This window comes from Galeopterus variegatus, unplaced genomic scaffold (assembly GCF_000696425.1).
Source record: "Galeopterus variegatus unplaced genomic scaffold, G_variegatus-3.0.2 Scaffold1904, whole genome shotgun sequence".
Classification (NCBI taxonomy): Eukaryota; Metazoa; Chordata; class Mammalia; order Dermoptera; family Cynocephalidae; genus Galeopterus; species Galeopterus variegatus.
Window position 1 is genome coordinate 315,015 of NW_007728015.1, and position 13,967 is coordinate 328,981.

General features: G+C 46.0%; 1 protein-coding gene across 1 annotated transcript in view; it reads left to right on the forward strand.

The window, feature by feature from the left end:
• Positions 1–10,807, forward strand: part of LOC103595982 (astrotactin-2-like) — a gene marked incomplete at its 3' end in the record, with an annotated part of 218,542 nt that extends 207,735 nt beyond the window's left edge. Inside the window, exon 3 of the mRNA XM_008579529.1 lies at positions 10,423–10,807. Within this exon, the coding sequence (XP_008577751.1) occupies positions 10,423–10,807 (385 nt within the window). The remainder of the gene's footprint in view (positions 1–10,422) is intronic.
• Positions 10,808–13,967: the final 3,160 nt, after the last annotated feature.

Below are 13,967 nucleotides of genomic sequence, written 5' to 3' on the forward strand. Positions count from 1 at the left end.
CCATGGTGTAGCTGGCTACTCATTTTAATTGCACTAGTTCCAGGTCTCTTCATCTCTCTCTTAGACCAGGAATTCTCAATCTCCGCACTATTGACATTTGCACTGGATAACTTCTTATTGCACTTGGCGGTTTTATGCATGTAGGGTATTTACAGATACGTCAGCCTCCACCCACTAGATGCCAGTAGCACTCTTCCCCAAGTCACGACAGCCAAAAATGTCTCTATAACTAGATGTTTTCTGGGGGACAAGATTGCCCCAAGTTGGGAACCACTGTCCTAGACTATTGTTAAAAGCTAGCTCAATGGTCTCCTTGTTTCCAGTCTTTCCACCACATCCAATGTGATCTTTCCAAGTTATACAGCCGATTTTGCCACCCTATTGCTTAAAAACAAACTGCCACCCTATTGCTTAAAAACAAACAAACAAACAAACAAACAAACAAACAAACAAACAAAAACACCTCTGGGTCCTCAATGCCTAAAGAACGGCCATGCCATTGCAATAAGGTTCTGATCTTTTTTATCATCTCATTCTCATTCTCCAACATTCCCTAAAGGTCCAGTGGACATTCCCTCAAGGTCCAGTGAACATTCCAAGTTCTAGAGAGACAGCCTGAAGTTACTGGAAATTGCCCCCATTGGGAGACCTTATCCTATATACTTGCCACCTGGTTGTGTGATCTCAAGGAAATTTCTCTTCTGGGCCTCCATTTTTCCATCAGTATAATGGGTATAATAATCTAACATAACACATAGGAGAGCTAAGTGAAGAGCATCAGTAACTCAAATACAAGGTAGAAATTGCTAAAGTTCCTTAAGTGAGTGTTAAGATGAATCACTGTGGCACAGCAGAGTATAAAGAGATTGCTTCTGCACAAGGAGAGGGGAAGAGCCTAGGAGAGTTCACAAAAGAGATTACACTGAAGATAGCAGTGAAGTTTGGGTGCTGTTTGGACATACAGATGTGGGGGTGAAAATAAGAATGAGGGCAACGTTCCAGGGAAAGGAAATAGCTCAGGCAAAATCTCAGGACATTCATCAGGATCCATGAGTTCCAATATGGTTGGATACTTAGCACCATGCCTGCTCTTTACTAGAAACTCAGTAGGGTTGGTTGCATGGATGAGTGAAGCACACATTTTGAGAAGGGTAGCTCAAAAGTGCAGACTAGATTATCCACAAAGGAGGAGGACTGATTGAAAAGAACTTGAACTGTCAAACTGCTGGACTCTCGGCTTAGTCAATGGGAGGGGATCTGTTTCTAGTCGTGCCTTAGTTATGGTAAGGACGACAGAGTGAGAATAGTGGAAAAGGGGAATAAAGCCTGGGAGATCATTCGGTGGGTATTGAAATTACCGTGATGCTAATTTGTTGAACTTTCAAAAGGAAAGAAAAGAAGTGAGGTCACCAGGGGTGGGAAAGAAGGCGGGTGTGGTTAGTGAGAATTTGGTAAAGGGTCACAAAAAATGATTACATTGTGTAAGGCTGAATATACTGATTACCCTGATTTCAGCAACATATGTTGCACGCAGGTATCAATGCTGAACCCCAGACATGTCCCATCACTTACGTTTCAATTAAAAGAAAAAAAAAAAAAACAAAAACAGGAATACAGAAAAGAAAAAAAAAAAAGAAAATAAATAAAATTATCATGATGCAAGGCAATGAAAACTGGGACATAGTACAGCCGTAGAGTTGAGAAAAATAGGTTGTGGAAGTTATTTTATAGTTTAAATTGTCAGGATTCACATGTTTTCTTAGCAACTTTGGAGGATATTGGAGGCATATTCTGCCTCCAAAACCATTTTAGGATCTACTATGATCTTGGGGAAGTCGCCCCCATTCTTTGAGTCTCAGTTTCTTAGTCTGTAACACTAAGGGTTTGAACTATTTTCTAATAATCCTGCCACCTTAAACAAACTGAGGCCTGAAAGGACTCTTCTCAGAGAACTGGGAGCCATGGCCCCCTTCCCTGCTGGCTCTATCACCCAGCAATTGGCCAAAAGAACACACAGTGGGTCCCCAGTCCTCAGTCGTCATGGGATTGGCTGCCAGGGACCAGAAACAAGTGGCAAGAAGAGAAGGACATTACTTGGGCGAATATGCATGTTCACAGCTCTGAGGATTAAAGGCCCGTGTTCTTATCACTTCTGCACAGAGCATTATAAATCCAGCCTTAGAATACCAAATCCCCTTGCGGCTTGGCCATTGTGGGGGAATATTAAAAAGGCCGGAGACAGAAATAATCAGTTTCCGAATGACACATTGTCAAATAAAGCATTTCTCACATTATCCCTTTCTTTCCTTTCTCTGGCTCTTTCTCCCATGCCTGGATATTTTAACATAAAAAAAAAAAAAGATTAAAATGAGGCCCAGCTGAATAACATCCTAAGTTTGACTTTTCAGAAGACTCTCTCAGTGGGGTGGTTCAGGGGTGCTTTTTTAGTTTTTATCTTTTATGCATTTTTTAGTTTTTGATATTGTGTATATAAGCAAACCAGCAGAAGCCTAGCACTGGGATAAAAGCAGAGATGTATGAGGTTTGATCAGGGCCCTATGGATGCTGGGGTCAGAGCTAATACGAAGGCTTGTATTTGCATTCCTCTGGCAAGTCAGCCCAAGATTTTAGGTGTCTGGATGTTTATTAAGCAACTTCTCTGGGCCAAGCCCTGCATCTAATGCTGAGTAATTGGTAGGGTTAAATGACAGCTCAGAACAAGGAGAGGGAAAATGGTCGACCAGATGATTGATCACAGTGCACAGCTGGGTAAGGATAACCATGTGGAATGCGAGGGAAAAGAGGACACCCCACCCCAACAGGAAGAGGCAGAGATGCTCCTTGAGGAAGTGGTTACCAAGCACAGACGGCTGCGTGTGCTGAGATGAACAGGTGAATGGGAGTGCGTTAGTTTCCTGAGGCTTCCCTAACAAATTGCTACAAACTGGGTGGCCTGAAACAAAAGATATTTATTCTCTCACAGTTCAGGAGACCAAAAGTCCAAAATCAAGATGTCAGGAGAGTGTGATCCTTCTGGAAGCTCCAAGGGAAAATCTCTACCAGGTTCTGGTGGTGGCCAGCAGTCACAGGCTTATAAATGCGTCACTCCATCTTGTCTCCATCTCCACGAGACCTTCTTCCCGGTCTGGTGGTGGCCAGCAGTCACAGGCTTATAAATGCGTCACTCCATCTTGTCTCCATCTCCATGAGACCTTCTTCCCGGAGTGTGTGTGGGCGTGTGTATGTGTGTGTGGGCGTGTGTGTGTGTGTGTGTGTGTGTGTGTGTCCTCTCCTCTTCTTAAGGACACCAGTCATTGGATTTAGGGCCCACCCAAATCTAATAGGATCTCATCTTAACTAATTACATCTGCAAACACCCTGTTTCCAAATAAGGCCACCTTCTGAGATTCTGGGAGGAGTCAGTGAGAGATTTCTCTGGGCTGAGGGAGCAGCAAGGGCAGAAGAGGGAGTGTCACACTTTGGAGTAATGCTAACTGCTCAGCGTGGCTGCAGGGCATGGTCTGGCGGGTAAGACAGGTGAAGCTTGTGCAGAGCTGAGGCATGAGAAGGAAAGAAGCAGGGACCCAGTCACAAAGGGCCTTGGGTGCCAGGTGAGGAAGTCTGGACATTATCCTGAGGGCCCCAGGGAGCCAGGAAAGGGATTTAAGCAAGGGGGTTAGGGGGGAAAGGATTTAGTGTGGTACAGAGGAATAGAGAAGCTAAAAGAATGAGGCTGGTATTTGTTGACTTTCGCGGTGGCGGACCCTTTATCTAGACCTTTTATTGTCTCATTTGATCCTTAGCATAATTCTTCACATTGCAAACAATCAGCCTCATATTAAAGGAATCCTGTTGCAGCCCAAGGAGGTGAAATATCTCAACCAGCTTGTCACAGCCAACAGCAAGCAGAGAAGTGGGGATTCACACACTGGCTTAAATGCCGAGACCTTCTTCCCGGAGTGTGTGTGGGCGTGTGTGTGTGTGTGTGTGTGTGTGTGTGTGTCCTCTCCTCTTCTTAAGGACACCAGTCATTGGATTTAGGGCCCACCCAAATCTAATAGGATCTCATCTTAACTAATTACATCTGCAAACACCCTGTTTCCAAATAAGGCCACCTTCTGAGATTCTGGGAGGAGTCAGTGAGAGATTTCTCTGGGCTGAGGGAGCAGCAAGGGCAGAAGAGGGAGTGTCACACTTTGGAGTAATGCTAACTGCTCAGCGTGGCTGCAGGGCATGGTCTGGCGGGTAAGACAGGTGAAGCTTGTGCAGAGCTGAGGCATGAGAAGGAAAGAAGCAGGGACCCAGTCACAAAGGGCCTTGGGTGCCAGGTGAGGAAGTCTGGACATTATCCTGAGGGCCCCAGGGAGCCAGGAAAGGGATTTAAGCAAGGGGGTTGGGGGTGAAAGGATTTAGTGTGGTACAGAGGAATAGAGAAGCTAAAAGAATGAGGCTGGCATTTGTTGACTTTCGCGGTGGTGGACCCTTTATCTAGACCTTTTATTGTCTCATTTGATCCTTAGCATAATTCTTCACATTGCAAACAATCAGCCTCATATTAAAGGAATCCTGTTGCAGCCCAAGGAGGTGAAATATCTCAACCAGCTTGTCACAGCCAACAGCAAGCAGAGAAGTGGGGATTCACACACTGGCTTAAATGCCCCTGGACACAGGCTTCCCCATTATGCCCCTCTGCTCTTGACATCTCCTATCCTCACCCTTGTCTGGATTCATTGTGGAATCTGAGACTCACTGTCAGTATAGACCAAGAGGAGCAAGCTGATCCTGCCTAGAGAGACTTGTAGTGGGGAAGGTTCCAGAAGGGATGGGAACATGGGAGCACGTTTTACCTTTCATCTGTTCCCCACTTCCTGCTTGACAGCTTAGTGAAATTCTCAGATCCATAAGGAGAAGGTATAAGGAATCACCCTCAGATCTGTACAATCTCCCACACACCAAAAAAACCCTAACTAAGAGTCTATGCAGACCTGTACAATCTCCACCCCTGCCAAAAAAACAAAACAAAACAAACAAACAAACAAACAAAAACCCCTAAGAGCCTGGCATTTTTATTTTCTGGGACTTGTAGCTGTGTCTCCAACCTTGTTTGTCTTGGGCTGCCCTGGACTGAGCCCAGCCCAAATCAGATTTGGCAGGTCCTCGGCTTGCCACCCCCTGGCCCCTTGGCCTCTTCTTAACTTGCTTGCTAAAAATCCACAGCCTTCTCCCTATGTCTTTTCCTCCCTCCTCAGCTGTCCTCTGCCCTGAAGCACGTTCCGTGCTCCCAGGGCCTACGTTTGCGCCTCGTATATACTCAGAAGTGGGGGGTACTCTGGCTCACCCCAATTGATTGCTCCTGCTTTTCTGCTTGCTCACCATTGCTGAAGGAAGCCAAGAAAGAAGTGGGAGGACAGCCCCGTGGGGTGGGCCAGCGCTGCCATCTGTACCAGTGCAGGTTGACACAGAGCACAAGTTCTTCATTCTGAGTCCCTTACCTGCTTTCTTTGGGTGGAATGTTCCACCAGGACGGAGGCAGCCAAACGGTTCTCATGGGCTCCTTTGTTGGGCATGGTACTCTTGGTTTGTAAGGGAGGTCGTAGCCATTTTCAGAACTGACTTGCACAGCAACCCTGTGAGTACCATGAATGGGAATTTTCCTGTATCACAGGTTTACTATTTGCCAGACACTGAGCAAAGTACTCCATATGTATTATATATCACTTCCCTGAATAAGGAAGTTTTGACTCAATTTTATAGATGAGAAAATTGTGATTCAGAGAAATCACAATTGAGCAAGGTCTCCTAGCTTATATGTGGTAGCATGAGACTATACCCAAGTCTTCCTGACCTTCAGTCTTTGCTGCTTCTGTGTGATATATTTTTACAAGTAGTGGCCAAGTCCAGTTTATAGATGAGTAAACTGAGGGTCCATAAGAGGATGTGGACATTCCAAGGTCACACAGTGAGTAATTCTGAATTCAGAACCTATGTCCCGAGTGCTCTGAAACTGTCCCCATCTCCATTTGCTCATTCTCAGGGTGAAGGAGGTGGGGCTGGTTGGTGTTGTGCTTGTGACATCACCCTAGCTGCTACCGTGCCTTGGGTGAGGCCCCCAAGCCCTTTATAAGCCCAGCCTGAGAGGTCTGTTTCAGTAGTCAGTGGCACAATGAGCCCCTGAACACTAGAATTATGCTGTGGCTAAGTTCTTACAATGAAATTCCATCTGTAATGGAAGCCACATGGTCAGCGACTCAGCTGGAGTGGGTGGGAGCTGAGCTCAGGGCAGGCTGGGGAGTGAAGACAAGGACCCTGTGCACCATGGTGGGGGGGCGGGGGGACCAGAGCCACTGGCCTGGGCTCAAATCAAACATCGAGGCCAGGGGCTAAAGAATCGGCAGGTCGGGCCGGCCCATGTCTCACTCGGGAGAGTGTGGTACTGGTAACACCAAGGCCCCGGGTTCGGATCCCATATAGGGATGGCTGGTTAGCTCACTGGGTGAGCATGGTGCTGACAACACCAAGTCAAGGGTTAAGAACCCCTTACCTGTCATCTTTTTTTTTAAAAGAATCGGCAGGTCACTGAGCTAAAGGGACCCTGAAGCTCAGTGCCTGCCAAAACAGGGGGTCCCTCTGCCACCTCCTTCTAGAATGTTCCTGTACTGAGAAATCTGCACCTGAAATTGCCTAGGTAATTTGACCAGGCATAAGAGAGGCTGGGTAGGGGCTAATTAGGTCTTTGCTACTCCTGCTGCTTTCCACCCACAGTTTTGAAGTCATTCTGCATTTACTTTGAATCTTAGCTGCACTACCTTGAGCAAACAATCTCCTGTCTCTGTGCCTCAGTTTACTAACTTAACATAGGACTACAATGTCTAACACAAATAGTCGTAAAAGTAATCAAAAGAGTGTATATCAAGTGTTTGGTCCAGATGGAAAAGGGGTTGAGGACCCAAAGCATAGTTTGCAGAATGGACATTCTGGGGCAGAAGGTCATTCATTCATTCATTCATTCATTCACTCATTCCTTTATTCATTCAACATTAAATGTACACTTGCCAAATGCTTTTGACAATAACGATGCCTAACAATCTGTGAGTAGTTACCATGTGCCCATTACTATAGTAAGTACTCTATAAGCATCTTATTTAGCCCTCATAATGACCCAATGAGGTGGCCCTTGTTTAATATTGAATATTGCCCTTGTTTAACCCATGAGAAAAGCAGGGCTGTGAAAGATAAAATGACCCAGTCAAGGACACAGTGTCTAAGTAGAACCTGGAGTAAAACCATGTCAGTCTGAGTCCAATTCTTAACCACTCTCCCAAATACTGCTGGTAGTCTCTTGAGGCAAAGGATGGGGCTTCCTGACTTTCAGGAGCTCCCAGTTTGGATTTATGAGCCTATCGAGGACTGCAGGGGCTACAAGGGATGGGTTGTTGAGATGCAGGGGGAGAAGGAAGGGGCAGTAGTGGTCACAGTGGACGAGTTGAAGTTGGTTAGGCCTCCTCTTTCCCAGATCAGCATTGGTCTTGGAATCTGATAACAGGATCAAACAACCACAGGGCTGAGTCAGACAAGGAGATGCCCCCAAGGGCATCAGTGGGCAAGAATGAAAAACTTCCTTGGAGGGCAGCCTCAGGCTGTGCCCGATCACGATCAGGCTTGTGTCCTCTTCATGCACTCTCACCTCCTTTCCCTCTTTCCCTCTGCCCCTCTTCGGTTGGTGAGCATCCCTACACTCTGGCTGTCCAATAGCCCATGGCTGTGCAGTGGACACCTGAGGTCTGGTCACAGCTCCACCACTTCCTGGTCTGTGGAACCCAGCTAGACCTGGGATTAAATCCTGACTGTGTGACTATGAGCAAGTTACTTAACCTCTCTGAACCACCTTTGCCTCGTTTATATTCCCATCACTTAGGCTTGTCTTGAAGATGAAATAAAATAGCATTACATTAACGTGGTAAGGAGAAGGTCAGCTATGGTGTTTATCAAGGGTTAGTGTTTTGCCCAATCCTTTTCTCTCTTTCCTCTTCTTTTCTGTTATCTTTCTCCTTCTCACCCCTCTTCCTTTCCTCTCTGTGTCTCCTTCCTTTCTTATTTCTGATACAAAACAACAACAACAGCAGCAGCAACAACAACAAAAACAGACAAGTAATACCATAATTTGTAAACACAGAGCACTCACAATTGTATGTTCTGTGGAGGCAAAAACGATCTGCTCTTGTTCTTCTAGGGCTCCAGAGGTGATAAACTATATATACACATGCACATTTGACAGACTGTACATACATACACATGTATACATAAATACATATGTGAGTACTTATAGCTTTGTTTTATTTGTGTAGTTGTTTTTAAATTCTGACATCCAGTAAAACCTTCCTGGGATCCCGAAGTAGCTCACTTCTTGAGTAAAGGCAGGGCTTTGGCCCCTGCTCCAGTGCTAACAGCCATACCTGCATACCTGGCCATGACTCAGCCTTCTGGCCCCTACTTCCTACTCCCAGTGGAGGTGACAAATTCCAGCTTGGTTAGCTGTGGGCCTTGCAGGAAGTACATGGCATCTTTCTTTTTTTTTTTTTTTTTTTTTTTTCCTTTTTGTCTTTTTTCGTGACCGGCAATGGGATTGCAACCCTCGGTGTTGCTCCCGCACCTCGCTCAGCCAGTGAGCGGCCGGTCTGTATGTGGGATCCGAACCCTTGGCGGGAGCGCCGCTGCACTTCCCAAGCGGCGCACTGTAGCAGTGCGCCACCGGGCCGGCCCCGTGGCATCTTTCTAATATCAATGTAGCCAGCAGGATTTTAGTGAATAGTGTTCTTCTTGGCCTAAATAAGTATCCTTAACAGCAGTCACCTTTCCCCCCAAGATAATGTATGCAAGATTCACATCTGTCATCTTTGTTATTTGCTGCACAGGTAGTTATCAGACATTGTCCTTGCCTTCGATCAGATTGGAATCACAGAGAAGTAGCCAACCACATAGGTGGAGCTGAAAGAATATAGGCTTTAGAATTAAAAAACAAAAACAAACACAAAAATGAGGCTCAGATCTTGCTCTGCTATTTACTGTCTGAGTTTCCATGTCTCTTGATTTTTCTGAGCCTTACCTTCTCCCCCCATATAACTAGTGTGATCCTTCCTGATTCTGGTGATTACACAGCAGGGACTCAGCAAAGTGGCCTCCAATCTCCCCGACATGAAGCACAATATAAATTGAAGAAAAGAGAGATAACTGATGAGAGCCTACCTATCCGACGTGTTTCTGGCTCAGAGCAAATGAGGAAAAAGGTCAAGAGAATGCAGTACTTCCACTCCAAGCCCTTGGCAGGTGCTGTGGGGCATGCAGACATGTTTTGGAAGTACCCCTGACCTTAAGGAATTCACAGACCAGAGTACTTCATGAATCTCATGAATCATGTGAGATATGTTCACATTAACACATTATATATAAACACATTAGCTTATTTCACATTGATATGTAATATTCAGACAAACATTTAGGAGTTGGGTGTATTAAAGAAAAATAAACTTCATTTTACCTTAAATTTCTTTCTTTTCTTTTCTTTTCTTTTTTTTTTGTGAGCAGTAAGGGGATCATAACCCTTGGCTTGGTGACGTCCGCACCGTGCTCAGCCAGTGAGCGCACCAGCCATCCCTATATAGGATCTGAACCTGCGGCCTCGGTGCTCCCAGCCTCGCACTCTCCTGAGTGAGCCACGGGGCCGGCCCTACCTTAAATTTCTGATTAAAGAAGTGCTAAAAAGGTTCATTTTCATTCATTCATTCATTCAAGGAATATTTATTAAGCACCCAGTTCATCCCAGCCCCTTGCTGAGAATCGGAGATTAAAAGACTAGTGTTTTTGAGAATGAAGAAAATATAGATGATACAGAAATGAAGTTTGATTTTAAAATGCTATCTTACATTTGCAGCAGGATGGAAGAAAGGCTACTGCCTCTTGAGGCCTCAGGGAGCTCAGACTAGAGATGAGGAAACAGCGCTGAGACAGTGTGAGCCACTGTACTGGGTCACTCAGCTCATGGGAGGCAGAGACTGGATGCAGACATCCCATGTGGAAGCCACAGCCCCAACTCTTCCCAGCATTTAGCTCTGACATGACCATCATCTATCTCATTTGCTCCTCATGCCCACCTTATGAAGCATGAAAGGCCTGGGTTCTTCCTCATCCTTTATGCCTGTGAAAATTAGATTTAGAGAAGTCAAGCAGTTTGCCCATGGTCACACAGTTTGTTGGTGAAAAAGCCGGGTTTGGAAACAGTGTCTCTCTGGCTTCAAAGCCACGGCTGTTGGTCCCTGAGACTCTATGAAACAAACCCAGAGACATGGGCTGAGTGTGATGGACAGGTGGGGCCTATAGTCCAAAGAACAACAGCCCATTTGCTGTCCTCCTTCCTTCCTGCTCCAGGGTGGTCTCATCGCACTGCTGCTGCTGCTGCTGGTCTTCACTGTGGCGCTGTATGCCCAGCGGCGCTGGCAGAAACGTCGCCGCATCCCCCAGAAGAGCGCAAGCACGGAAGCCACTCACGAGATCCACTACATCCCATCGGTGCTGCTGGGTCCCCAGGCGCGGGAGAGCTTCCGTGCCTCCCGGCTGCAGACCCACAATTCTGTCATTGGTGTGCCCATCCGGGAGACCCCCATCCTGGATGACTATGACTATGAGGAAGATGAGGACCTGCCCCGGCGGGCCAACCATGTCTCCCGTGAGGACGAGTTTGGCAGCCAGATGACCCACACCCTGGATAGTCTGGGACGGCCAGGGGAAGACAAGGTGGACTTTGAGAAGAAAGGTGAGTCCTCCCTGCTGCATTGCATCTTCCAGGGGGCATTTTGGGGAGCTGGGGAGAGGCACATGAGGCAGTTGGGGACACAGGCAGTATCTTCTGGGATAAGCCATTTCATATTTATGGCCAACCACTTTGCTGGATTGTCAGAGTTTGTCTTCTCAGGTCCTTCAGAAGTGACAGGAGGAAAAAAAGAGAGAGAGAGAGAGCATCAGTGCTCCTGGAGTTGAGTTTTGAGGGGCATCAAAGATATGCAGCCCAACATCCCTCCAGTGTTTCTTGATTACTTCCCTTGACAGCCTTCTCACTCCTTAAAAGAGAACCCACCCCATTTCCAGACAGTACTGACTATTAGAAGGTTTTTTTCTTTTTTTAAATTATATATACATGTGGGGTACAACATTGATTTTCAATAATTGTGTAGAATGTGTGGTGGTTAGATCAGTCTAGTTAGCTGATTCAGCATTACACTATTCAATCATTCTTTGTGTCCATTAACCAATTCCTCATTAGTCCTCCTCCCTTTCCCCCTCCCCTCCCCTTTTAGAAGGTTTTTTCTTATACTGAGTTACAATCTGTGTCACTAGTCCTTCATGTCCCCAAAGGAAGTGATCTGACCTTCCTTCTCCAAGGCAGCTCTTGGAAAATTTGACAGAAGGAAAAGGCACCCTGTTACTTCTGGAAATCAACCTACATAAACAACTGCAGTTTCTTCAGTTAGACTTACGAGAAATATTTTTCAGATATTTCACAATCCTGGTCACTGTCCTCCAGATGGAGATTCTAATTTTTCACATCCTGAAGTGTAACACCTGAGCCAACACTCTTTTTCATCAAAGTAGTCACTCTGGTGCTAAGCAAAACGGGGCTTTTAACTCCCTCTTGCCAGATGTTATGCTTCTGTTGATGCAGCTTGGGTTCATGTTTGTTTTTTTGCAGTTATTGCTGGCTCATATTGGACCTTCTTCCCTCCATCCATCCTTCCCTCCTTTGCTTCTTTCCTTCCTTCCTTCCTCCCATCCTTCCCCAAGCTGGAAGGAAGTGCATACTGTTGATAAACAATCTGCAGTCAGGAGGCAGAACGATATAGACACCAATTTTCTCATCCACTATTACTCGTGCTGTGACCTTAGACAAGTCACATACTCCTCTCCCATCAAAGTGGCATGATGCTAGTATGCTCCCTTGCAGAGCAGTAGGGGAGCTTAAATGAGGTAACACATGCAAAGTGTCTGGTACACAGTCAATGTTCCATATACATTGCTGTTATTGTCATACAGACCATCAGCCTTCCAAGTGCTTACACTGTGCCAGACACCAAGACAGACCCTGGGATAGAGGTGAGGAAAGCAGGACCTCTGCCCTTAAAGAACATTACAGAAATCTTCCTGGGAGATAACTTGTGGAACATGGTTGGGGAGGGATAGAAAATGAAAGCAAAGCTTGAAAAGAGGCCATCATCTCTCTGCGCCACACAGTGAGGATGTGGCAGAGCTGAGGTAGGGACCCAGATTCCAGCCAAGACTACCGGCCAGAAAGAACCTGTTCTAGATGGCTGTTGTTCATGCTCAGAACAGGCCACAGGGCATTGCAGTGAGGCCCTGTTTCATGGAGGGTTGGTACTTCTTGAAGAGAATGCAGCCTTGCAATTTCAGGTGCTGTACATTTCACCTGCCAGCAAACCCTCTCTGAGTTAATCTCAAAGATGGGGAGTAGGTGACTGACGAATGCATGACAGAGACAACATAGTGAGTAGAGTTGTGCTGGATCCAGAGGGTGCACAGGCTGCTCCTGAAAAGTAGAGGAAGGTGCTCATGGCCTCCTCTCCCCAACTGGATGCTCTAGAGCTTGAGTACATCCAGACGTACCACGCCATAGCGGCTTACAGATGACTCTTCCCCTTGTGTTTTCTTCAAGCAGAATCTTTTCAAGCAACAACAAAACCAGGCTCTTATTCTCTGAAAGACCAACACTAGCATTGAAAAGCACAGCACAGAAGCTGTACAGAGAGTGAGTGGTGGGTGCCTGAAAAATAAGAGCCTGGTAGAGTGGAGGCCAGTGGACTCGGACCTGGATCCCCCTGCCAGCTCACTGGTAGTGTGGCCTCGTGCAGATCTCAGCCACTCTGTGTCTCCATGTCTTCACATCTTGGGAGAGGACCATAACATGTCTCTGTTATGGGGTGACCGGGGCAAAGTCATGAGTTTTGCAAGAATGGGCAAGTATTCAAAGGCCAGGCAGTCCATATAAAAGTGATCACATAGCACTTTGAAATTATAGTGCCAAGGGCTAATCCCACCTGCACATTTTATACTTAGAATTTGCCTTTAAATTCACACTGCTTCATACTTGAGCTGTGTCAATCTGCTTTTCACCTTGGACCACCAAGAAATAGAAAGGAGAGTTTGGACGTTGGAGGGAGAAAGCTTTATTATAAAGCGACAATTGTTTGAGGTCCCAGGCCTCAAGAGTAGTGTACTGAGCAGCCGTCATGATCAGCTGATACACACTGGTGTAGCCATACCCTTTCTTAAATATCAGAATTCCTTCTGTGCCAGTTGATAAGTAGTTCGCTGCCCTGACCCCCGCAGCGTCCTCCTGCTGTCTGTCCAACAGACAGTGACTCCCCAAGGAGTCTCCTGAACTTCACACTATCCAGCAACAGTGTGGCTTTGGGACACTACTCCAGCAGTATGTTTGCATCTTTTCTGGCTACTTAGTGCCTGTGACTTAGAAGTTTTCAGGTGTTGTGAATATCACCCATGATATCACCTTAGCAAGTGTCTGAGAAGTCATGCCAATATGTGATGCTTAGTGCTGTTTGGTACATAACAGAAACTCAATAATACATTTTAATTCTGATTCTCCTTATTCCTCTTTAAATTTATGTTTCCCTTTTTTGAATAGTATGCGTGGAAATATAAGGAAATTGAAAAACGAATTTATTTCTTTATCGAAGGATGAAGAAGGAACTAGATAAATGGATATTGGGTTTTCTTAATTTCATTTTATTATTATGAAAGAAATACATGCACTTTGTAATAGTAGGAAGAAAGGAAAGAAGGAAGAAGAGGGACAGATGGAGCAGGGAGGGAGGGAGGGAGAAAGGAAGGGGGGGGAGAGAGAGAGAGAGAGAGAGAGAGAGAGAGAGAGAGAGAGAGAGAGA